At 44.6% G+C, this 25,581-nt stretch overlaps 2 protein-coding genes across 5 annotated transcripts in view; both read right to left on the reverse strand.

The window, feature by feature from the left end:
- Nucleotides 1–25,581, reverse strand: part of LOC149466273 (uncharacterized) — a 198,461-nt gene that overhangs the window by 34,517 nt on the left and 138,363 nt on the right. Inside the window, exons 6-9 of the mRNA XM_089672725.1 lie at nucleotides 10,115–10,277; nucleotides 9,922–10,028; nucleotides 8,761–8,869; nucleotides 1,041–1,952 (exon numbers count right to left, since the gene is read on the reverse strand). Coding sequence (XP_089528851.1) covers nucleotides 1,041–1,952; nucleotides 8,761–8,869; nucleotides 9,922–10,028; nucleotides 10,115–10,277 — 1,291 coding nt within the window. The remainder of the gene's footprint in view (nucleotides 1–1,040; nucleotides 1,953–8,760; nucleotides 8,870–9,921; nucleotides 10,029–10,114; nucleotides 10,278–25,581) is intronic.
- The window catches only part of LOC149466274 (uncharacterized), a 30,569-nt gene continuing 26,008 nt past the window's right edge, over nucleotides 21,021–25,581 (reverse strand). For 3 of the 4 annotated variants that reach the window (XM_089672937.1, XM_089672936.1, XM_089672938.1), the window contains one exon: nucleotides 21,021–22,343. In XM_089672937.1, coding sequence (XP_089529063.1) covers nucleotides 21,385–22,343 — 959 coding nt within the window. In that variant the 3' untranslated portion in view covers nucleotides 21,021–21,384. The remainder of the gene's footprint in view (nucleotides 22,344–25,581) is intronic. The other variant, XM_089672939.1, reaches the window with a different exon arrangement.

Raw genomic sequence — 25,581 nt, forward strand, 5'->3', positions numbered from 1 at the left:
AAAGGTTGTCCATATGTCCATGCACTGCTTTACCTTCCACCTCCTGACATGGCAAACTCTTTTCTTTTGTAGGAATATTCAACATGGGGGGGGGGATTTAGAAGGAAGGATGAAGGATGTCCAGATGTCCATACACTGATTTACCTGCCACCTACTAACATGAGAAACTCATTCCTCTTCTAGGACTGCAAATGCCACATTGGGGAGGAATGGGAAATAAGGTAAGATGTCCAGATGCCAATACTCTGCTTTTCCTGCCACGGGGAATTTTTTCCTCTTGTAAGAACTCATATGTGACAATAAGGGGAAATTGAGATAGAACGAAGGATGCCCAGGTGCCCATACATTGATTTACCTGCATGGGAAACTCTTTCTTCTTGTAGGAATGCAAATACAACAGTAGGCGGGGTTAAGAAAAAACAAAGGATGTCCAGAAGTCCATACATTGCTTTACCCACCACCTCCTGACATGGGAAACTTTTTCCTCTTGAAGGATTTCAAATTCAGCATTAGGGAGGCACGGGAACTAGAGATAGATGTTCAGATGTCCATACACTTGCTTTACCTGCCACCTCCTGACATGGAAACTTCTTTTATTATTATTATTATTATTATTATACAGGATTTATATAGCGCCAACAGTTTGCTCAGCGCTTTACAATATAAGGGGAGACAATACAGCAACAATACAGTTCAATACAAGAGGGAAAGGAGGGTCCTGCTCTTTTCTCGTTTGCTTTTTCTCTTTGGATTCACTAAACTAAAATCTGGAGCACTCAAATGCAACATTGGGGGGGGAATTAAGGAAGTCCAGATGTCCATACATTGCTTTACCCGCCACCTCCTAATATGTGAATCTCTTCCCTCTTGGAAAAACTCAAATGTGACATTACAGAGAATCGGGAAAGGATGAAGAATGTCTAGATCTGCTGGTCTACCTGCCACCTTCACACACTCAATGTCTTTCATGGGAAATCAAATGCAACATTAGAGAAGAACATGGGAGGGAGAAGGATGTCTAGGCACCCATAGACTGCTTTACTTGCCACCTCCTGACATGAGAAGCTCTTGTCTCCTGTGGATATTCAGATGCGACATGAGGGAGGACTTCTTTGGAAATTTTCTGCCACATTCAGAACAGCTGTACGGGTGATCTCCCGTGTGAGTCCTGTGATGTTTTACAAGATCTGACTTTTGTATAAAGCGTTTCCCACATTCAGAACACGAATACGGTTTCACCCCCGTGTGGATCTTCAGGTGTGACAGAAGGTTCCCTCTCTGTGTAAAACATTTCCCGCACTCCGTACATGAAAATGGCTTCTCTCCCGTGTGAGTTTTTTGGTGTTTAATGAGTTTGTCCTTCGCGTGGAAACACTTCCCACACGCCGCACACGAATACGGCTTTTCCCCAGTGTGTGCTCTTTCGTGCGTGATGAGAGATAATTTTCGTGAAAAACATTTCCCACACTCTGCACAGGTAAACGGCTTCTCTCCAGTGTGAGTCCTTTTGTGCGTAGCGAGAGTCGATCTTTGCGTGAAACATTTGCCACATTGGGGACATAAAAATGGTTTCTCTCCCGTGTGAATCCTCAAGTGTCTAATAAGTGGAACCTTCCAAGAAAAAAACTTCCCACATTCAGGACATGAATAACTCTTGTCAACAGTATGCTCTCGCTGGTGTGCAAGCAGTTCAGCTCTCTGGCTAAAACATTCGCTGCACTCAGAACACGGGAAGGTTTCACCCTCCCTACTAGCTACTTGATGAGGTCGATCAAAAAATATCCTGGCATGTATAGCAGGATCGGAAGATACATCTGTACTGGGAGGTACTGGATTGAAATGTGGGGTAATGGAGTCTTCTTCTGAAGAGTCACATGTCGTTTCATCGTCTTCTACATCGTCTTGATTGGTGCCCGGCCAGTTCAACGTGTTTTTCTTTATGAATTGACCGTCTGGAGGAAATAAGAAATAAAGGGGAATGAAAATGTGTCAAATGTATTTTGGGAGCCTCCAAAAAAACACAACGAACTTTGGAAGCTACTGATAAGAGGCTAAGCAACCTGTCCTTTCAGTAGTTATACTGGGACAGAGGAGAGATCTGGGGGTCTAGTAGATCCCAGACCTCTTAGTAAAGAGGACCTGTCACTGCCCATGCTATCACAAGGGAAGCTGTTCATCCTTTGTGATAGCATTAAAGTTGCTAGAAAAAAATTAAAAAGGTACAGTGTAAAAAAATAGTGCTCGCCCCCCCCATGTTGGTACATACACAGCGATCGCACCGCACATGAGCGAGGTATCACTGTGAACACCATATCAAGAGCAGTCATTCTAGCACCAGACCTCCTGTATAAATCTGTAAAGGCTTTTAAAGTGTCGCCTATGGATAATATAATGTGCGCAGTGTGTCACCACTGCACGAGCGTGCTCAATTTTGAAGCATGACATGCTTGGTATCTATTTACTCGGTGTGACATCCTCTTTTGTATTTTACCAAGCAATTGGGTATTATATTGTGCTTTTGTGCATTAAAATTCATTAACCACTTAAAGCAGAACTCCAGTCTCTGGGGGAAAAAAATCAAAGTTCACAAAAATTTGGTAGCTGCTGAGTTTTAGTCCTCATGCACACAGGACTTTTTACAGGGGCTGTTTTTGACTTTTGGCATTTTTTATTCTACAGCCAGTAAACCCCCCCCGCATGTGTCCATACTGGGGGGTTCCAGACTGGAATCAACATTTTTTGGCTGGAAAAAACCCCAGAACTAGTGGGTTTCTAGAGTTTTTTTGCTGTAAAAACGCTCTAACATGGCAAAACACAGCAAACCGGCGTTTTAGAACTTTTTTTGACCAAAAAAATTGTTTTTTATTGGAAAAACGCTAAAAAACGCAAATGTGGAAAAATGCTGTTAAACGTGGCAAAACGCCGCTAAACGCTAATGCAAAAATACTAAAAATAGCTGAAAAACTCACGTTTTTAACGTGGCTTTACATAGCTAACATTACCAGCATTATCAAAATACCCCATGTGCATAGGGCCTTAAAAAACAGACACTCACCTGTCCCACGATCCAGAGGTGTCCTCACTGCAGACGGGTTCATCGGCCGTCCTGTGTCCCCAGCGCCGGCATCTTAAGTGTGGGCACCCAGCTGGGACAGCTTGTGGCTTCACAGCCAGGTGCCCACTGGGCATGCGGGAGCCGCGATGCACATTGTGAATGGTCGCGTAGTCTTCTGGGACCTGTCACATGTCCCAGAACACTGTAGAGGGGGGGAAGGAGAACTTCAGCTTCTAATCACCTAGGCTTTTGCAGAGGAAGTGGGAGCGGGTACCTATAAAAATTGAGTATCTGCTCCCCAAAGGTGTCAATCCTTAATGGGGAGCTGGAGATGAGACCTTAAACCTGATCTTCATCTTTTGGATGAAGCTCTGCTTTAGGCTTTAAGGTTTTACCCCCTTCTTGACCAGGACATTTTTTGCTATTCGGTACTGTGCTACTGTAACTGTCCTGCAACACCGTACCCAAATGAATTTTTTTCCACACAAATAGCTTACTTTTGGTGGCATTTGATCACCACTGGGTTTTCTTTATTATATAAACGAAAAAAAGACTGAAAATTGCGAAGAAAAAAAATATTTTTTACTTTATGCTATAAAACATGCAATAAAAAAAATATCCAATTAAAAAAATCAAATCTCAAAAATTTAGGCCAAAATATATTCTGCTACATGTCTTTGGTAAAAAAAAAAATCCTAATAAGTGTATATTAATTGGTTTGTGTGAAAGCTATATATAAAGTTAGTCTACAAAAACTATGGTATATATAATGAAAATATATATTTTTTTATACTAATAATGGCTGTGATCAGCAACTTATAGTGGGACTGTAATGGGGCAGAGGGCAATCTGACACTAAATGACACTGGCTATGTTCACACCTATGCAGTTTGCGTTTGAGCCGTTTCTGCTTTTTGCTGTTTGTGTTTTTGCACCTGCGTTTTTACCGCATTTTTAATGCTTTTTGTTTTTCATTTTTTTACAATTTTTCTTGTTGCTAGGCAGATTTAAAACGCATAAATAATACAGCAAAAACGCACTACATACTTTTCAGCAGCATTTCCATTTAAGTCTATAGAACCAAAAATGCAACTTTTTATGTTAAAAAAAGTCCCCGACCCTTTCCAAAAAACGCACTGGGTGACAACGCGGAGATGTGAACGTGTCCCATAGGAAATAATGTTAAATGGACTGTACTGCATTTCTGCAAAATGCTGCGGAAAACGCTTAGGTGTGAACCGAGGGTAAATGACACTGGCATCACCAGTGACACTAATACAGTGATCAGTGCTAGTAATATACATTGTCACTGTACTAATGACACTGGCTGGGAAGGGGTTAACTTAGGGGCAATCAAAGGGTTAACTGTGTGCCTATCAAGTGTAAAGTGTGCTGCTTTTACTAATCAATGTGACTGTTTTTACTACCTGCTTTGCAGGGAGGGAAAAAATAGCCACAGCGCTGCACTCTGTAGAGAGCCCTGTGTTGTTTACCAACACAGGGCTCTCTTCTGTCATTCGCTCAGTGGGCCCCATTCAAAAATCATTAGTTGGGACCCGCTGATTGGCTTGTGCTGTAGAGAATGACAGCGAACCAGGAACGTCAGATCATGAGCAGTAATCTTAGCACTAGACCACCTCTGTAAATCTAAAGGTGTAACCTGTAAGGCCCCTTTCACACGGATGTTCCGATCGTGTCCACCTGCCCATTTTCAGGCAGACCCCATCGGAACCTCTATTATCCTGTATGGAGCGGCGGTTGTAAAGGGACATGTGTCTGTTTACACCCGCCGACATCCACTCTAATCCGCCAAACAGAGACGGATGGGGATCCATTCCAGTTCCGTCCATCTGACCGCCCATAGAGGACAGCTGGCTGTGTCTGTGTCCTCTCTGCAGCAGCTCATCACAAATCATGTGATTAAGGTGTTACAATCCCCTCCATGGACACAGGTGTATAAAATCAAGCCCCTAGGCATGCAGACTGCTTCTACAAACATTGGTAAAAGAATGGGTCACTCTTAGGAGCTCAGTGACTCCAAGCGTGGTCCCGTGATAGGTGGTGCAAGGGACTTCTGGCAAAAAGAATAGCGATCGGGAACGTGCATGCGCGAAAGAGATTCCGCAGAAGAGCTACCAGTTGTGCGCAGGCGCGCAGGAATGCACGATCGCGCACATACACTTGCACACACACAGCGAAGATTGGTGCCAGACGGGCTATTTAAAGAGGGCCTCTGCTCTGGTTCAGTGCTGACTGGTCTTCAGCTCCCCCCTGTGTCCTGCTTGCTCCTGTACGATTCCTTGTTGCTTACCCGGCTTGTTCCTGACCTGACTCCGATTACTCTCCTGCTCCTGGTTCCTGACTTCGGCTCTGCTCCTGACTTCGGCTCTGCTCCTGACTTTGGCTTTTCCTACTGATTCTGTACCACGCTGCCCGACTGTTTATGACCCTGGCTATCCTATGACCCTGCTCCTGTCCTGTGTCCTGGCTACCTATATTGCTCTGCTGCACATCTGCTGCGATGGCACAAATCTATGATGATCCCTTCCCGGCGCCAAACCGCTGAAACGATGCTCAGTAAGCTACAGCAAGGCCAGAGACCTGTGGAAGAATATGTCACTGATTTCCGTATCTGGAGTCGTGATACCCAGTGGAACGAGTCTGCTCTCCGCCATCAGTTCCGCCTCAGTCTTTCCGAGAATCTGAAGGATGAGCTGGCCCGAGTGGGGGTGCCAAACAGGTTGGAGAGTCTGATAGACATGGCGATTCATACTGACCGTCGGATTTGGGAAAGGCAGAGCGAGAGGATTAATGGGAAGATTTTGATCTGCTGTGAAATAGGGCCCTCTACAAATGTGGCATCATCAGCATCACTCACCAACTCCACTAGGAGAAGTTTCTGGAGACCGCAGTTATCTGCAGCGGAACGCCTTCGCCGGCAGAAGTCCAACCTCTGCCTCTACTGCGGTGATGTAGGTCATTTCATGGCCACCTGCCCGGCCAAATCCCATAAGTCCTCTCCCAACTGTTTTTACATGATGCACCCTCAAGGGGCAAGCCGGGTGCATCTCTCCTTTCATCTGCAGCTACAGCTGGCCGAAAGGACAATCATGGTCCCAGCCATCATAGACTCAGGTGCCTGTAGCTGCTTTATGGATGCTCACTTCGCTACACAAAACCAGATTCCACTCCGTACCAAAGCACAGAGACTTGCAGTTCATCTGGCAGACGGATCTGGTATCAGTTCTGGCCCTGTAACATAGGAAGCCGTGCCAATATTCTGCTACTCTACTTCGGGACACCAGGAACTCCTATGTTTAGATATCATTACCTCCCCGATTTTTCCAGTTATTCTCGGCATGCCTTGGCTAAGAGCCCACAACCCAACCATCAATTGGTTGTCAGGAGAAATCTTCTTTACTTCAGAATACTGTCTGACTCACTGTACCCCTAAAGGGACTAATGAGGCAACTCCTCTTCTCAGCATTCACTCTGATCCTGAAACCATGAAACTTGTTCCTGCAGTATATCACGAATATCTGGACGTCTTCAATAAGAAAAGTGCCAACTGCATTCCTCCTCATCGCTCATACGACTGTCCTATTGAGCTCCTGCCCGAAGCCGAAATTCCTTTCGGTAGAATTTATCCCTTATCCGAAGCCGAATTAGAGGTCCTCCAGGAATATATAAATGAGAGTTTGGAAAAGGCTTTATTCGGCCTTCTACATCACCAGCAGGAGCCGGTATCTTCTTTGTGAAGAAGAAGGACCACACTCTCAGAGCTTGTATCGACTACCGTGACCTGAACAAGATAACGGTAAAGAATTGCTACCCCCTTCCACTGATCCCCGAACTATTTCAAAGGCTGCGAGGAGCATGCTTCTTCTCAAAACTGGACCTAAGGGGCACTTACAATCTAGTGAGAATTCGGGAGGGTGACGAGTGGAAGACGGCCTTCCGAACCCGATTCGGACACTTTGAATACCTGGTAATGCCTTTTGGCCTCTGTAATGCCCCAGCAACTTTCCAACACCTGGTAAATGATATCTTTCGAGACTATCTGGACCTATTCCTTATCGTCTATCTGGACGACATCCTGGTTTTCTCTAGTTCCATAGAAAGCCATCGGGATCACGTAAAGAAAACTCTGGATAGACTATGCCAGCATCGCCTGTACGCAAAAGCCAAGAAATGCGAATTCGAGAGGCAATCCATCCAGTTTCTTGGGCTTGTGATCACTTCTGAGGGCATCTCTATGGACCCCCAAAAGGTGTCTGCCGTCTTAGAATGGCCCATCCCAAGAGACAGGAAAGCAGTGCAGCGCTTTATAGGATTTGCTAATTTCTATAGGAAATTTATGAAGAACTTCTCTGGAATCATCGCACCAGTAACACAGCTTACCAGACAGCATACCCCCTTTAAGTGGACTCCTGAAGCCCAAGTAGCCTTTGAGCAATTAAAGGATATGTTCACATCCGCACCTATCCTGAAGCATCCGGACCCTGCTCTCGCTTTTGTCCTTGAAGTGGACGCTTCGGAGAACGCGGTTGGTGCCGTGTTCTCTGGAGTGACCAATCAAACTTCTGTGTCTGGCAATCCGATGGATTGTCTGGGTTTGGCGGCTGCCAGGAGAACGGTACTTGCCTGACTGCATTGTGCCAAGTGTAAAGTTTGGTGGACGGGGATTATAGAGTGGGGTTGGTTTTCTGAGGTTGGGCTTGGCCCCTTAATTCCAGTGAAAGGAACTCTTAAGGCGTCAGCATACCAAGACATTTTGAACAATTTCATGCTCCCAACTTGTGGGAAGGGTTTGGGGATGGCCCTTTCCTGTTCCAACATGACTGCACACCAGTGCACAAAGCAAGGTCCATAAAGACATGGATGTGCGAGTTTGGGGTGGAGGAACTTGACTGGCCTGCACAGAGTCCTGACCTCAACCCGATAGAACACCTTTGGGATGAATTAGAGCGGAGACTGCAAGCCAGGCCTCCTCCCCCGACATCAGTGCCTGACCTGACAAATGTGCTTCTGGAAGAATGATCAAACCTTCCCATAGACACCCTCCTAAACCTTGTGGGCGGCCTTCCCAGAAAAGTTGAAGCCATTATAGCTGCAAAGGGTGGGGCCAACTCAATATTGAACCCTACCGACTAAGACTAGAATGCCATTAAAGTTCATGTGCGTGGATAGGCAGGCGGCCCAATGCTTTTGGCAATATAGTGTATAACGTTTGGGGGTTTTAAGTAATTGTCTAGCAAATACAGATTTTTACATGTAAACAATAAGTTTTAGAAAAGGCCTGGTCTTTAAGTGGTTAAAGCCCAACATAACAATGCAAGCCTCATCCTCTCTATATGCAAGTTCAAGAATGAACTGGGGATGAATTTATTAGAAAATCGGCAAACCAAGGCAAGTGCCAGAAGAAGAGATTGTTGTAGTGACTGAACAAGGAGGATCTGGGATTCGAGAAAGGTGTATGAGAGACCCCAGAGAGTGTGTGTAGGGGAAACTGGTCACGTCTCAATGACATGATGTGAGGATAAGAGAGTCTAATAGAGGCTAATGGCTCCTAACTCCCCCACTGGGTACATACTGTCCTCCCATTACTGTCTACTGACAGAGGAGGGGGGAGAAGAAGAGATGGTTGTAGTGACTGAACAAGGAGGATCTGGGACTCTTCTCTGGATTTAGTGTTTATTCCTCACCTGTGCTGATCTCTGGAGAGATATCCTCCTCCTCCTTACATGGATCATCACCCATCACATATGGTTCTTCTGCTTCCTCCTTCACTTCAGCTTTTATCAGCTTTTCATGCTGAACAACACAAAACAATGCAAATATTACACCATATAAGGAACATCTAAACACCCTCTTCTTGCATCCTATGCTCCCTCACTCACATCTTCAATCTCTCCCTCTCTAATGGTACCTTCCCCACCCCTCTAAAGCATGCACACATCACTCCCATACTTAAAAAGCCCTCCCTGGACCCCACCAACCTGAACCTGAACAACTTAAGACCCATCTCCCTGCTGCCATTTACCCCTAAACTCTTAGAACACTTAGTCTACGATCGCCTAAACTCCTACCTCACTGACAACAACCTTCTTGACCCTTTACAGTCTGGCTTTCACTCACTACACTCCACTGAAACTGCCCTACTAAAACTCACTAATGATCTACTAACTGCTAAAACCAATGGCCACTACTCCATACTCATCCTAACCAATGGCCACTACTCCACACTCATCCCAACCAATGGCCACTACTCCATACTCATCCTAACCAATGGCCACTACTCCATAGTCATCCCAACCAATGGCCACTACTCTATACTCATCACAACCAATGGCCACTATTCAATACTCATCCCAACCAATGGCCACTACTCCATACTCATCCCAACCAATGGCCACTACTCAGTACTCATCCCATCCAATGGCCATAGGCATTGACAGGCATCACTGATGGGCACTGAAAGGCAGCACTCATATATGGCACTGATAGGCAGCGCGGATGGGCACTGACTGTCACTGTTAGGCAGCACTGATTGGAACTGTTAGGCAGCACTGATAGGTGGCACGGACGAGCACTGATAGTCGGTTCTGATGGGCACTGATAGGTGGCACTGAAAGGCAGCTCAGATGGGCACTGATATGTGGCATTGATGTGCACTGGTAGGCACTGATATGTGGCATTGATAGGCACTGGCAGGTGGCACTGATGGGCACTGGCAGGTGGCATTGATAGACACTGATAGGTGGCACTGATGGGGCTACACTGATCATCAGAGCACTGATGTTTAAATATTGCTGACCAGCTCATAATTAATGACAAGTGTCATCTTCCTACTACCTGCCATCTACCTGATCCTCCTGATATTCTTGAGGGATCTCCTGCTGTTCCTGTGTGGAGTCCCGGGAATACAGAGGATGGGGACATCTCTCTGGTGGGTTCCCATTACTGGATCCATCTGTAGGAAACACACAAAGCTAACAAACTGTCATTTTTACAAGACGAATATGCAAATGTTTCCTAGATTTAGTGTTTATTATTCACCTATGTCAATCTCTGGAGGGAGTTCCTCCTCTTTAATGCTCACATATCCTTCTTCCTGCTCCTCAGCTTTGATTTCTGTAGGAATTTCCTTCTTGCACAATTCATTGCTCCTCACAGACATCTCTTCCTCACCTTCAACTTTAACAATAATAAGGCCTTCAACCTATATAAGACAGTATACTACATATTTTAGTGTATTTTTATTATATTACCAAAAATATTAGCTATAAGACACCCAGTTTCTTCTACCTGATCCTCCTGAGGGATCTCCTGATGTTCCTGTGTGGAATCCCGGGAATACAGAGGACGAGGACATCTCTCTGGTGGGTTCCCATTCCTGGATCCATCTACCTGATCCTCCTGAGGGATCTCCTGATGTTCCTGTGTGGAGTCCCAGGAATACAGAGGACAGGGGCATATCTCTGGTGGGTTCCCATTACTGGATCCATCTACCTGATGATGGTGAGGTATGGTGTTACCTTCCTGTGTGGAGTCCTGTGAATACAGAGGACGTGGACATCTTTCTGGTGGGTTCCCAATACTGGATCCATCTACCTGATCCTCCTGAGGGATCTCCTGATGTTCCTGTGTGGAGTCCCGGGAATACAGATAACGGGGACATCTCTCTGGTGGGTTCCCATTACTGGATCCATCTGTAGGAAACACACACAATGACTGAATATAATGTTTCTATGTTTTTATATCAGAGGATGTGTGTCTAGGTCAGCCTTTCTCAACCTTTTCAACACAGAACAACTCTTTAAATAACTTTCTGGTCTCAGGGAACCCTTCCTAAAAATGACTATATCTACAAGTCATGATACATTAGTGCAGGGGTGCTCAACCTGTGGCCCTCAGAGCCCTCTGATGTGGCCTTTCACCTCAAACTGAATGCAGGAGTTTTGGTGCACTTTCAGAAGTGCACCACACCCGCAATATACAATAGAAGTCTTTGGCAAAACGCAGCTAACCTGCAGGAAAGCCACAGGTGCACTGCACTACACCCAGGGTGCAAGTAAACCTCAGCACAGCACAACACATGTGAAAGCAGCCTTATAGGGTACTCAAGATAGTAAGGGCTTGTTTTCATTTGCGGTGTTGGGGGTGGTAAAACCCCATACAGACTTTTTTTAACCCCACCCAACCACGGGGCAGCACAGTGGCTAAATGGTTAGCACTTCAGCCTGGTAGTACTAGGGTCGTTGGTTCAAATCCCAATCACAGCACTACCTGCTTAGAGATTACATTTTTTCCCTGGCCTGCGTGGGTTTCCTCCAGGTACTCCCACAAAACATGCTGGTAGGGTAATTGGATCCTGTCGAAATTGGCCCTAGTATGTGTATGTATGAATATGAGTTAGGGACCTTAGATTATATATATATATATATATATGTGTGTGTGTGTGTGTGTAGAATGACTGCACTATATAAGTACCTGTAATAAATAAATAATAAATAAACCACTGTTGTAGTGTCAGGGGTCACAATGACAACCCCGACCCATGCTCCAGGGGGCCCATGTGGCATTACTCTCAGATTCTGTTTCACACTTAGAACAGGAGGGGTGGCATAAACAGGAACTGATCCTCTCCATTTTCTTCTTGCGACCGCTGAAATCTGGCTTCTCCTCCTCTCCCTCTCGCCAGCATTCATCAGCTGCAAGAGGAAAATGTTCATTATTCAAAATAGCAAATTCAAAAATCTGAACCATTTCATTTCATTGTGACCCGCGACCAGTTTACAAATCCATAAGTGGCCCTCGCTCTTCTTGAGCACCCCTGCATTAGTGTGATGGTCAGTGGGAAGAATGACCCTTACATTGGTGGTCATTGAGAAGAATTACCCCCTTACAGATAGATAAAAAGGAGCAATGGTGTCAGTGGGAACGTACCAACGAGACAAAAATTGGTTATCCCTCAAGGAACCCCTACCAACCCCTGTAGGAACCCTGGTTGAGAAACCCTGATCTTGGTGGATCTTACATACTCTTCTCTCCTTTACAAGAAATTAAAGTCTCCTCTTACCCGGTGATGTGAGGGGCGGCCGGTTCTCCATCATGACGTTCTTCTATAGATCCTTGTGTCCTTCTATATACTCCCACTCCTCTATTGTTTCTATGTCTTTATATCAGAGGATGTGTGTATCTAGATGGATCCTCAATACAAGAAATGAAAGTCTCCTCTTACCTAGTGATGTGAGGGGCGGCCGGTTCTCCATCATGACCTCCTTCTAGAGATCCTTGTGTCCTTCTAAAAAGTCTCTCTCCTTGATACAGGTGACTTTCATACTGAAGTAAATCCACAGCACAAACAAAATACACATTTACAATATAATCTAAAAAAAATAAAAATGTCTTTACAATTAATTAAATAGTAGAGTTCCTGGATCTGTACACCTTTTGTGAGGGCTTCCCACCATCCCTTCTGGATAGGAACACCCCAAACAGCCAGGTGGACACTATGGGGAGCTCCTCTCGATCCTTTCTTGTTTAACCAAGTGGACAAAACTAAATTTATGGGTCGGAGACCTCACTGTTAGAGAAGACCTAGAGGAAGCTGACTAAGGCTGGCCATACATTATACAATTTTCTTGAGATTTTAGGTTTAGATTTACCAAAAACCATATAATAGGAGGTCAAACCTAACAACACTTTCAATTGTATCCAATTAGGCAGGCTCTTGCGCTACATAGTTGAAGGTAAATCTAAAGGAAATTGGACAGAAAATTGTATAGTGTATGGCCAGCCTAAGACCACCAGGGCAACAGTTGAAAAGAACCCAGATGGGCAGGCAGGAGACTCCAGGAATCTGAGCAGACTTAAGGCAGCTGCTAGACACACAGCCTCAGAGGCAGGGCGACACCTAAAATGTTGACAGTTGTAATATTTGGATGTAATCTTCACCACCGTACAAATTCCTACTCTGGAGGACGTATTCCTTTAAGAGGTGGGCTGTGGCTTTGCCAAGAACACGCCCCCAATACCATCACCCCCCACCCCAGAGGAGCTCATCATCTAATGTTCTACACATCAAACGGTGAGAACAACAGATGGCGAGCTCTGCTGATGGTTTTCTACCCCCAGACCCCTAGTCCATTTCCTAAATCGCAGGAGCCACAAGTAATTCTACTCCCCATCACTAATTTATTTCTTTATGACTTTGTGAAGAATACGCCCCAGCGCCATCCCCCCAGCCCCAGAGGAGCTGACCATCTAATTTTCTACACATCAAACGGTGAGAAGAACAAATGGAGAGCTCTGCTGATGGCTTTCTAATCCCAGACCCCTAGTCCATTTCCTAAATCGCTGGAGCCACGAGTAATTATACTCCCGATCACTAATTTATTTCTTTATGACTTTGTGAAGAATACGCCCCAGCACCATCCCCCCCCAGCCCCAAAAGCATCTAATGTTCTACAGATCTGTCAGGGTAAGGAAGCTTGGCGGTGGCACACATCTATGTGCCAATGATGGATACCCGTCGGCCGTGGCAGTGCGCATGCATTGGCATGCACAGGAGGGCTATTTAAACTCCTGCTGCACTTATACCTATGCCTTCTGGTCTACTACGTTCTGTGCTTGTTGCTTGGTATCCTGATTCCTATTACCTACATGATTTGACCTGACTGCGATTGAAGTCCGCCTGCACCGACCAGGCTCATTGCTTGACTATCCGCTTGCCTGCTCCTCTGTACCTGATCTTCCTGATTGATCCTGACCCGGCTTGGCTGACGCTGCAACCTCTCCTTCCTGTGACTATCTCTGGCTGCCGGCTGCCCATGGTTGTCCAAACCTCCGCTACACCTTCCTGCTGCTGCACCCGCTCACCTGCATCCGCAACTGACCTGCATCTTGGTCTTCATCACCTGCCTGTTGTCACCTCAGACCCGACAGGTCTCTCCTGGCTCTGTGCCTTCTGTTTACCCTATTGGTGTCCCGAGCAGGAGTGGTAAGAGGATGCCCTCCTCTCCGTGTAAGGCTCCCCAACCAGGTACTGACAATATCCAAGGACTTGGAAGATGAGGATTTGTTGAGGAGACATTAACCCCCCACACACAGTGCTGGGACCCCCTTCTCTCATCAGAAGAAAACATTATTATTATTATTATTACCTCCTCCTCAGTGGATATACAAGGTCCAGTTTTACATCCTCATCAGGAGCATTCTTGAGCTAAAAATCCCCCCTCCAGCTTCCTATTTTGGACTACAACAAAATGGCCGCCACTTCTCTTGCACAGAGGACACTTCGTCCTCTAAGGCAACAGACGTTCGCCATCTAGTGGTGGCTTTGGGCTCCGGCTCTCTGTCCACGGAAGACTATCCATTCGCTCGGCTATGAGTCACTATGGCAACCGTGGAACGCACAGCGCAGAAGTAGAGGAGCCACGGGGCGGAATACTGCTAACTGGGGCAAAAGAGCTGGACACACAATTATAATGGCATATCATGTAATGAGTCGAGTCTATGTTAAAATATTTAGATTTTTTTAATAGTACCACTCTCTGGTATTGCCATATGGAGCAGCCAATCAGACTGCAGCAGACATTGTTGTAGTGCTGCTTAGGAGATGAGAGGACATTTTTAATTGGTTGGAAAAATATTCCGCGCATAGCCAATGAAAAGCAAGTTGTGTAACCAAACTGAGATTGTATGAGGCGGTATTATCCTGTAGATGTGCCGTAGCGCAGCCTTCTTGCCTCTAGTAGCCATTGCTAATGTACAAAGGGGGGGTTTTCAGACACGTTGTAACATTTATGTTTAGCTACTTGAGGAATGGGAAAAAAGCTTTACCTGAGTGCGAGCCATTTGTCAGGGAGAAAAATCAAGGTTGGTCATAGTGGCAAGCAAGTTCCAAGACAGGCAGATAATTTTTTTCGACATTGGCAAGCCAGACGTAAAGTCAGGCAAACTGATAAGGGTCCCCTTCACATAGTACCTTTAGGTGGAACTGAACCCACCAATGTCACTGTTTCCCAAAGCAGCTGTCCAAAAAAGAATGCATACGTAGATGTCTCCACCCAAAAACAGTGGGCATGAAGCTTCGTGACTGCAACATGTAAACACCCCCATCCACTGCCTATCGCTGCTTGTGACGGGAGTGACTTTGGGTGGGGGGCATATGGAACACAGCCCCTTTTGGAGAGGTGGGGAGACCCCTGTCTCAGCTCCCCTTATCCCTATTATGTGTAAGTCACCCTGTGCCTGTTAGAGGTACAGGGTGGAATGTCCTGATATTGTGTAGACATGTATAGGTGGGGTGTGGGGGTTGTTCATTGTTTAATGCCATGTGGTTGTCCCATTGTTCTATTGTGTATCTTGCTTGGGAGCAAACTATTATGGGATGTATGTGTTTGTGTATTGGCTTGGTGGGGGGTGTCTGCTGTGTGTCTCTTGTTACTAAATGTATTGTCCCGCCCTGTGTATATATCTTGCATCTGTGTTAAAATAAAGCAGTCTATCTCCTGGTTTCCTTTAAGTCTGGTCGTGTCTCGTCTTTTTTTGGTCAGCGGTGGTGTCCGTGGATCTGGGCTCGCACAGGGAAGCAGGAGGCTAACGGAAATACCCTAATGCAGTCGGGGTCCGGTTCCATTACACTGCTTAAGGGTTAAGAAGTAAGAACACAGCTCAACCGCACATCTTTACAGCCCCCAACCACACATCTAAATTAACCCTTAAAAATATTGTTTTAGTTTCTGGTTCTTCCCTTTCCCCCTTTGTGGACAGTTTCTTATCTTTTTTGTGCTGCAGCCCAGTACATTCTGCTTTCTCAAGGTAGCCCCCCCCCCCCCCCATAAGTGGGATGTTCACTTAGGCAGTGTTACTAATGGGCGCATGCAACTGGAAGCTGGCAGACACTCGCAGCATGTCTACACACATTTCCAAGCATGTTCAGCCATTTCACAGGTATCTACAAGTCCCCATATGCAGAGAAATCCCATAACACGTGCAGATGTGCGGCAGGCCTCTCCGGTTTGAGGCTTCTGATCTGATAGCAGGGTTGTCACCCTAAGGTAACAGCCCAGATTTAAACGCAAATTTGTCTTTATTAACCCCTTTGCGCTGGCGCCTCCCGGCCCTTTAAGAGGTTTCAGAAGCCTGGAGGCTGGGCAGGGTTTTAGGGTCACATGACCGCCATGATTCACTGTCACGGCGGTCACATGATCGGAAAAGGTCCCAATCGCAAGGGGAGATCGGGACCTTTCCGTGAGTCATGGACATATGTGCTGGGAGCGCGCAGGGCGCGCGCTCTCAGCTCATATGTATTTTCAAATGGTACGCAAACATGCGGCCGCTCGGCGTCAAGGCCCAGACGCATGCGCTTGGCAGCTCGGGGTTACGTTTTTAGTAGCAATGTTTACAGAACAAAAGGAAAGAGACATGGATAACATGTACAAGTAGTCAAACAGACATTCCAAGCATAAAGACGATCCAGAAAAGTAATTGTGAGGAGCTGTATTCAATGAGTGCAATAAAGGATCAACTACAGCCGATATGGAGGTGCCAGGAACATAATTCTCCAGGAGATACCTCTGGATGAGATACGGAAAACATCAAGAGGCACCTCCATACAATTCAATGTACTAAGAGAACAAAAATAGAGAATGTGGAAAGAAGGAAAAGAAACGAGAAGCTAGTACTAGAGATGGAAAGATACTAAAAAAGAGAGGGGTCGAGGAAGACACGGAGCAGGATCGCAGTGTCATACCACCAGGGAACCCCCGTGGCACGACCTAGCAACACGTGGCCAAGTGGAATTACGAAGGCTCAACTGATAACCGCAGATCAGTGATTCGGGTAGACAAGGCACAACTCTATTGGGATACAACGGGGCACAAAACTCCCGAAGAGTCGAAGAGGAAGAGAAATGGAGCCTGGCTGACCACAGTAACTTGTGTTTATGATAGGTATCGTTGGCAAACGCCAACATCTCTTCCATAGGCATATCATTAATCACAGTCCAGAGTTAAAATGTTTCCATCAAAAAATAGTAATGCAATAGAGGGGGAGAGGAATCTTTTTTTATGAGTCGAAATGATGGACACGTTACAAACCATTTTACAAAAGCTAAGAAATGTAATAGTGCAGTCTACCATTCACAGGTGACATCCTACTTCCAGTCCAGCCAATTCTGGCATCATTTTCCTAAATGTAAAAAATATAATTTTCTTGCTAAAAAAATTACTTAGAACCCCCAAAAACTATATATATATATATATATATATATATATATATATTTTAGCAGAGGCCCTAGCCTAGAGAATAAAATGGTGGGCATTGCATATTTTTATGTCAGTGGATATTTGTGCAGCAGTGTTTCAAATGCAAATGTTTGGGAAAAAATACAATTTATATGATTTTATTGTACAAAACCACAATATAATATCCAATTGTTTGGTAAAATATAAAAGATGATGTTATGCCGAGTAAATAGATACCAAACATGACACACTTTAAAATAGCGTACCCCCGTGTTGCCCGATCCTCACCTGTGGGTTACCCGAGGGATAGTGGGACTCAAACATATCATGTCTCACAAACAAACAAGTTACCAATGGCGCTTGCTGACCACCTTCAACTATAACAAACCTTGTGCTTAAATATACTCATATACCCATGGATTTTATACAAATAAATATATTGCAAAACACTCTATTCTATGTGATTCTATGTGCAAAGTTCCAAACCCTAAGTAGTCCATAAACTGAAAGCCAATGAGAGTGGCGTAAAGTCCGTACAAAGTGAGAAATGTTTCATAATCCACCGTTCCTGCCAAGTGATCCACCACCAATGGTCTCCTCACCCACCAGATGACCTCCTTGTTGTACAAGAAAAGTCATACAGTATAGTGCTTTGTGGTCACCCCAGGACCTCCTTAATCATTACCTCTCGTGTAGCGCAGTCCGGACAGAAGGTCATAAGAAGGTGCCAATACTTTTGTCCAGTCCATTTTTGGGGTTTTTACGTGGAATGTGTCAGATTTGGCTTTTTGTTTCTCCACTTTTTTGTGTCTTACCAATACAAGCAAAAGAAATAAACATGAGAATGCCTAAACATTTGTAATAGCAACAAGTTTCTGGGCGAAGTGGTGCATTATCTGACAGAAATGCAGGGGGACAAGATTTCTGGCCATGACTGTATATCCACCTAAGTGGATGCAGCATTGGTTCATGGCTGCATCTGTCCCCCGCCGGCTATAAGGCCGAGAACTGAATTATCAATGACCACTGATCACTCAGTACCCAGTCTTCAGTGAGCTATCCGATTGCCTCTCAGGTGATCAGGAAGGAAATGTTTTTTCCCCTGCAGGAGCAAATTGCATCATGCTTTACTTTTTTTTTTTTGCTCTGGATCAACTGTGGGTGTGAACGGTTATAACTTTTTTTTGTTGAACTTTTTGTCTTTTTTCTGCCAGACTAACTATGTAACTATGGGTGTCGGTGGTGCATCATCTGACAGAAATGCAGGGGTGCCAATAATTTTGGCCATGACTGTAAACGTTTTTTTGTTTTTTTTTACATCCCGAACTCCTCTTTTAAGTGTTATATATTAGGCATTCCTTAAAGAGTTACTAAGACCACAACAGTAAAATCAGTCTGTATATGCAGTAAAGCGTGCTTGTTATTCTCACTGTGGAACCAAAGGGGGTAATCCTCTGCGTTGTGTAAAAAGGCTGTTTGATCCTTTCTTCTCTGTTCCTCCCCTTTTTCAAGGGGCCACCGCTTATCTCCAGACGGAACCATAGGCATGCACATGCTCAGTTTGGTGTGTATTGCTAGAGAGGTTTTTTTTTTCTTTTCTTGGGAGAGTGCATGTGATCAGCACAGGGCCAATCAGCACTGTCCAGACAGAGGTCAGGGGATTTCCATCCTCCTACAGCAGAAAGAAAACTCCTACAAAGCTTTAGCTAGTGCTCTGCTGTACACTGATAGAAGTCACAAGGCTGCTATATACTGCTGATGAGAAAAAGTATTTAGCAGTTTATATTTACTAAAGTAATTGCATTTCAATGTTCTGAGAGCAGATATAATGAATGCGGGGTCTGGGGAGAGCGGATATAGTGAATGCAGGGTCCGGGGAGAGCAGATATAGTGAATGCAGGGTCCGGGGAGAGCGGATATAGTAAATGCAGGGTCTGGGGAGAGCGAATATAGTAAATGCAGGGTCCGGTGAGAGTGGATATAGTGAATGCAGGGTCCGAGGAGACCAGATATAGTGAATGCAGGGTCCTGGGAGACCGGATATAGTAAATGCAGGGTCTGGGGAGAGCGGATATAGTGAATGCAGGGTCCGGTGAGAGTGGATATAGGGAATGCGGGGTCCAGGGAGAGCGAATATAGTGAATGCTGGGTCCGGAGAGAGCAGATATAGTGAATGCAGGTTCCGGGGAGAGCGGATATAGTGAATGCAGGGTTCGGGGAGAGCAGATAAAATGAATGCAGGGTCTGGGGAGAGTGAATATAGTGAATGCAGGGTCCGGGGAGAGCGGATATAGTGAATGCGGGGTCCGGGGAGAGCGGATAAAATGAATGCAGGGTCTGGGGAGAGTGAATATGGTGAATGCGGGGTCTGGAGAGACCGGATATAGTGAATGCAGGGTTCGGGGAGAGCGGATAAAATGAATGCAGAGACTGGGGAGAGTGAATATAGTGAAGGCGGGGTCCGGGGAGACCGGATATAGTGAATGCAGGGTCCAGGGAGACCGGATATAGTGAATGCAGGGTCCGGGGAGAGTGGATATAGTGAATGCAGGGTCCGGGGAGAGCAGGTGTAATGAATGCGGGGTCCGGGGAAAGTAGATATAGTAAATGCAGGGTCTGGGGAGACCAGATATAGTGAATGCAGGGTCCGGGAGAGCGGATATAGTGAGTGCAGTGTCCGGGAGAGTGGATATAGTGAATGCGGGGTCCGCGGAGAGCGGATTTAGTGAATGCTGGGTCCGGGGAGACCAGATATAGTGAATGTAGGGGCCGGGGAGAGCGGATATAGTGAATGCAGGATCCGGGGAGACTGGATATAGTGAATGCAGGGTCTGAGGAGAGCGGATATAGTGAATGCGGGGTTCAGGAGAACAGATATAGTGAATGCAGGGTGCGGGGAGAGCGAATATAGTGAATGCAGGTTTCGGGGAGAGCAGATATAGTGAATGCGGGGTCCGGGGAGACCGGATATAGAGAATGCAGGGTCCAGGGAGACCGGATATAGTGAATGTAGGGTCCAGGGAGACCGGATATAGTTTAATAACACTTTAAGGCTCTGTTCACACCAATGCGTTTTTTAGTGCTTTTTTGCTTTTGCAGAAACGTCCCACAGTCCATTTAACATGGTTTCCTATGGAACACGTTCACCTCGATGTTTTTTTGAGCCGCTGTTTTGGAAAGGGTCAGGAACTTTTTTAAAAGCAATGTTTTTGCTACAATAGAGTTTAATTGAGAAGCTGCTGAAATGCATGGTAGTGCGTTTTTGCCACGTTTTGCATTTTTATTCTGCCCAGCGACAAAAAAAAAATTCCACCTTAACAAAAAAAAAAAAAAAAGCTGAACAAAGCTCGTCAAAAATATGTGCAGAAAAACAAAAGAAGTGGTACAAATGCGTGTAAAAAAACGGAAACTAACTGTGAAAAGCACTGCAAAACAGACAAAAAGCAAAGTGCATAGGTGTGAACGGAGCCTTAGTTCAGCGCTGAAAGTTCCACAATACAGACTACCAGCGAGGAGAACTAACATATCATAAAGCTACTTGGTTGGCTCTCCGCCATTGCAAAAAAAAATATGAAGTGGACGGAAAGGAAGGAGAATGTGAAGATTTACAGGTTCATGAAGTTCACATGAAGGACACAGCATGGAATTTATAAATGTACATCAATACAGAACTTTATAATTCGTATATAAAAGTCCATTTTACACTGGGACAGCAGCAAAGAGCTTTAATCAGGAATGCCTTTTTTTTTTCAAAAACACCAAAGTATAGAAAAGTTCTCGCTACAATCACTGAAAAAGTCAATGCAGGAGATAACCCAGTTAAAAATCAGAACTATGGATTTGGATTCATCTTCGGTTCACTGATGCCAGCCATTTCTAAGTCCTGAAAAATTAACTCACAGGAGGTCCACCACAGACAAAAGCTCATTTATTCCTGTAATAAAACTTCAAAAAATATGGACAAAACGCAACTATAAAAAAGGAGAACCTGCAACATGCTGCAGTTTTTTTTACTTTTAGAAAAACCGGGTTAAAAAAGTAAGCAGAAGTCATCAAGGTCTTCATACTCTTCCCTCAGCTCTCACCTCCTGAGACAGGAACCTCTTGTCTCTTGTGGGAACCGACATGCGACATTAAAGAGGATTTTTTTGGAAACTTTTTCCCACATTCCAAACAGGCATACGGGTGATCCCCAGTGTGAGTCCTGTGATGTTTCACAAGGTCTGATCTTTCAATGAATCTTTTTCCGCATTCGGAACATGAATGCGGCTTCACCCCAGTGTGAGTCTTCTGATGTGAAAGTAGGTTCCCTTTCTGAGAAAAACATTTCCCACACTCCAAACAGTTAAATGGCTTCTCTCCTGAGTGGATTTTTTGATGTTTAATGAGTTTGTCTTTTGCGGCGAAAGATTTCCCGCACACCAGACACGAATATGGCTTCTCACCCGTATGGCCTCTTTCATGCGTGATGAGGGATAACTTGCGAGAGAAACACTTCCCACACTCCGCACAGGAAAATGGCTTCTCTCCGGTGTGAGTTCTTAAGTGCGTACCAAGATTGGATCTCTGAGTGAAACATTTTCCACACTGGGGACAGGAATATGGTCTCTCAGCTGTATGGGTTCTCTCATGGCTGAGAAGGTTTGACCTCTCGTTGAAGCATTTTCCACATTCTGAGCATGAAAATGGTTTTTCCCCGGTGTGGATTCTAAGGTGTCTTATAAGCTGAACCTTCCAGGAGAAGCATTTGCCGCATTCGGGACAGGAAAATGTCTTCTCTCCTGTGTGACTTCGTTGGTGGGCGATAAGCTCTGCTCTTTGGTTAAAACACTCGCTGCATTCGGAGCATGGAAATGTTCCAAGTCGATCGGGAAAGTTAGCCACACATGAAGATGGAGCAGACGATCGAACCCTACTGTGAGGCATTGGATGGTGGTTGGAAGTAATGAGGATTTCTGATGTGAGGTCTTCACTTTCTGCTCCTTGAGAGATGAAGGGCTGTTTCTCCATGGTGTACCTTTTGTATCGCCCATCTAGAAAAATTATAAAGGTTTAAAAGAAGACAATTTAATAAGTAACTATAACACCTGTCCATTATATACTGGAGTCTTTTATCAATCTATACTTCCCTCATCTGAAAACACTTACACATCCTAGATGCCTGCCAATATCTTGCCAACTTTCCTATACATTGCCATCACACCGCTTTCCCAAAGACGACCTTCGATATGGAACGCTGGTCATACTGTCCACCCAGTTCTACAATTACATACTCTACAGAACCCTGCTGACCAGGGCCGTCTTAATCGCATCAAGGGCCCCTGCATATCTCTAATCACCCATATGCAAAATTAACCAGTTAGTGAATATGTCCAAAATAACATAAATCAATGGAAAAAAAAAAAATAATCAATAATATATGCAAAAATAAACTGCAAGAAGGAATGTCCATCAGATGATATAGGGCTGCAGGTAGTAATCAATTCTTCTGACTATACAGTGGTACAGGTGTACCTCGGTTTACGAATTTGATGTGTTCTGCAGGACTTTTCGTATTGCGAAAAATTTGTAAACCGAAACGCGGCTTCCCATAGGAATGCATTGAAAACCATTGAATCTGTTCCGGAGGTCAGAAAAAAGTCTTTTATCTGTTCAAAACTCTTTATGAAGTGCACTTTAACCACTAGCCTACTGGGCACTTATACCCCCTTCCTGCCCAGGCCAATTTCCAGCTTTCAGCACTGTCTCACTTTGAATGACAATTGCGCGGTCATGCAACACTGTACCCATATGAAATTTTTATCATTTTTTTGAGACAGATAGAGCTTTATTTTGGCGGTATTTAATCACCTCTGGGATTTTTATTTTTTTAGGTGGCACTGACAGGCGGCACTGATGCGCACTGATAGGCGACACTGACTGGCACTGATAGGTGGCACTGATAGGTGGCACAGATTGGCAGTGATTGGTGGCACTGATGGGTGACATTGAAAGGCAGCTCAGATGGGCATTGATATGTGGCATTGATGTGCACTGGTATGCACTGATATGTGGCATTGATGTGGCACTGATGGGCACTGGCACGTGGCACTGATGAGCACTGACTGCTGGCACTGATGGACACTAACAGGTGGCACTTCTGGGGCCACACTGATCATCAGGGCACACTAATCATCAGTGCCCTGATGATCAGTGTACATGTCCCCTCCGCGGAAAGCCGATTACCGGCTCTCCTCTCGAGCTGTCAGCGTGACAGCTCGAGAGGAGAGAAATGCCGATAACCGGCATTTCCGTGTTTACATGTGATCAGCTGTGATTGGACACAGCTGATCACATGACCGAGCCGACATCTTTGGCTCTTTCCGTGATCTGCTGTGTTCGAGGGAATTGAAGGACGTCATATGATGTCCTATCAGAACGAGAGAACCACCTTGCGCCCGTCATTGTACTATATGGCGGGTGGAAGGTGGTTAAAGGCATAAATACTGTACAGGGACATGATTAAAAATGTATTCGTACATGCATTGAAAACCAATTAATCCGTTCCGGAGATCAGAAAAACATAAACAAAAAGTCTTATCTGTTCAAAACTCTTTATAAGGTGCATGATTAAGAAAAAAAATTTGTAAATGCATTGAAAACCAATCAATCTGTTGCGGAGGTCAGAAAAAAGTAAAAAAAAGTCTTATCTGTTCAGAACTCTTTATAAAGTGCACTTTAAAGGCATAAATACTGTACAGGGACATGATTAAAAATGAATTCATAAATTCATTGCAAACCAATTAATCTGTTTCGGAGGTCAGAAAAAAGTAAAAAAAAAATGAATCTGTTCAAAATTCTTTATAAGGTGCACTTTAAAGGCATAAATACTGTACAGGGACATGATGAAAAACATTTGTAAATGCATTGAAAACCAATTAATCTGTTCGGATTGTGAAAAAAATTTGTAAACCGAGCCATTATTTTCAATGGATTTTTATTCGTAAACCAATAATTACATTAACCGAGGTGTTCGTAAACCGAGGTACACCTGCATTAGGCATCAGATTTCACCTTCATGCTCCAAAAAAACACGGCTCTCTGTGAACCATCACTAGTTGTGCCGTCACCTTATCACTATGACCTCCCACATATATACAGCATCCGTGATGGAAATCTCCTTCTCTTGCTCTCCACTCACCAACATGTAAACAAAATATTATATATAGTGCTTATCCTTAAAAAAGTAATTTGTATCAAAAAAACTGTTAAAATCCTACTCACACAGTACAGGTGCTAGATCACACCAGATATAAACCACCCCAAATAGATGTAAAAGACTCTTCCTAATAGCGCCATGTTAAGAAGCGGCAATAAAACAAACCAACACTTGCCAACGTATGAGCGTCGTGATGTCATCCATCGCGTTTTGTCATAATCTACAACCAGCTGCATGTGACTGAAATGAACCAGGGAACCACTTGACATGAGGTCTTTAGTGTTGGGTAGAAGACCACATGGGATGGGATTAAAGTAGAACTATACGCAAAACTTCTTTTTTTTCTTTTGGATAGAGTAAGGCTGGCCATACATTATACAATTATCTGCAGATTTTTGGTTTAGATTTACCAAAAACCATATAATAGGAGGACAAACCTAAACAACACTTTCAGTTGTATCCAATTAGGCAGGCCCTTGCACTACATAGTTGAAGGTAAATCTAAAGGAAATTGGGCAGAAAATCTGCAGATAATTGTATAATGTATGGCCAGCCTAAGGGAGGGTTATAACTCCTGTAGAGATTATTTTTTCGCCATCTGTGTCCCGTTGTAGAGATTTTTCTTTACTTCCTGTCCTATAGCCAAACAGGAAGTGAGAAGAAATCCCTACAAATTAAGGAAATTCCTTAGGGACCCCCAGATCACCAGAACTAGTGTCCCCATTAGAAGATTTCCCCTCTATTGCTACTGGGGACAACCCCAAATTTGGGATTTTTTACACTTTCACTTTGAATCATCATGGTAAACAGGACAAATAGAGAGGGAGAATCTCCCTAATGGGGGCACAGACAGCAAAAAACCTGACAGGGGTTCTAATCCATCTCCAGTCTATCCAAAACTAAACAAAATTAGCAATACTTTCAGAGAAGAACTAGGGAATGATTTTTTACAGCATTAGGGATTCGCAGCGCACCAGTGTGAAGACATACGGTACATTGAATTTAAAGGGATGCATTTTTCTTGAGCTTTTCTTGCGCCTTTTTTTTTTTATCACAAAAGCGCTTCAGAAACT

The sequence above is a fragment of the Staurois parvus genome, unplaced genomic scaffold (assembly GCF_062004578.1).
Source record: "Staurois parvus isolate SC_StPar_1 unplaced genomic scaffold, SC_StPar_1.0 ptg000132l, whole genome shotgun sequence".
In the NCBI taxonomy this organism is placed as follows: Eukaryota; Metazoa; Chordata; class Amphibia; order Anura; family Ranidae; genus Staurois; species Staurois parvus.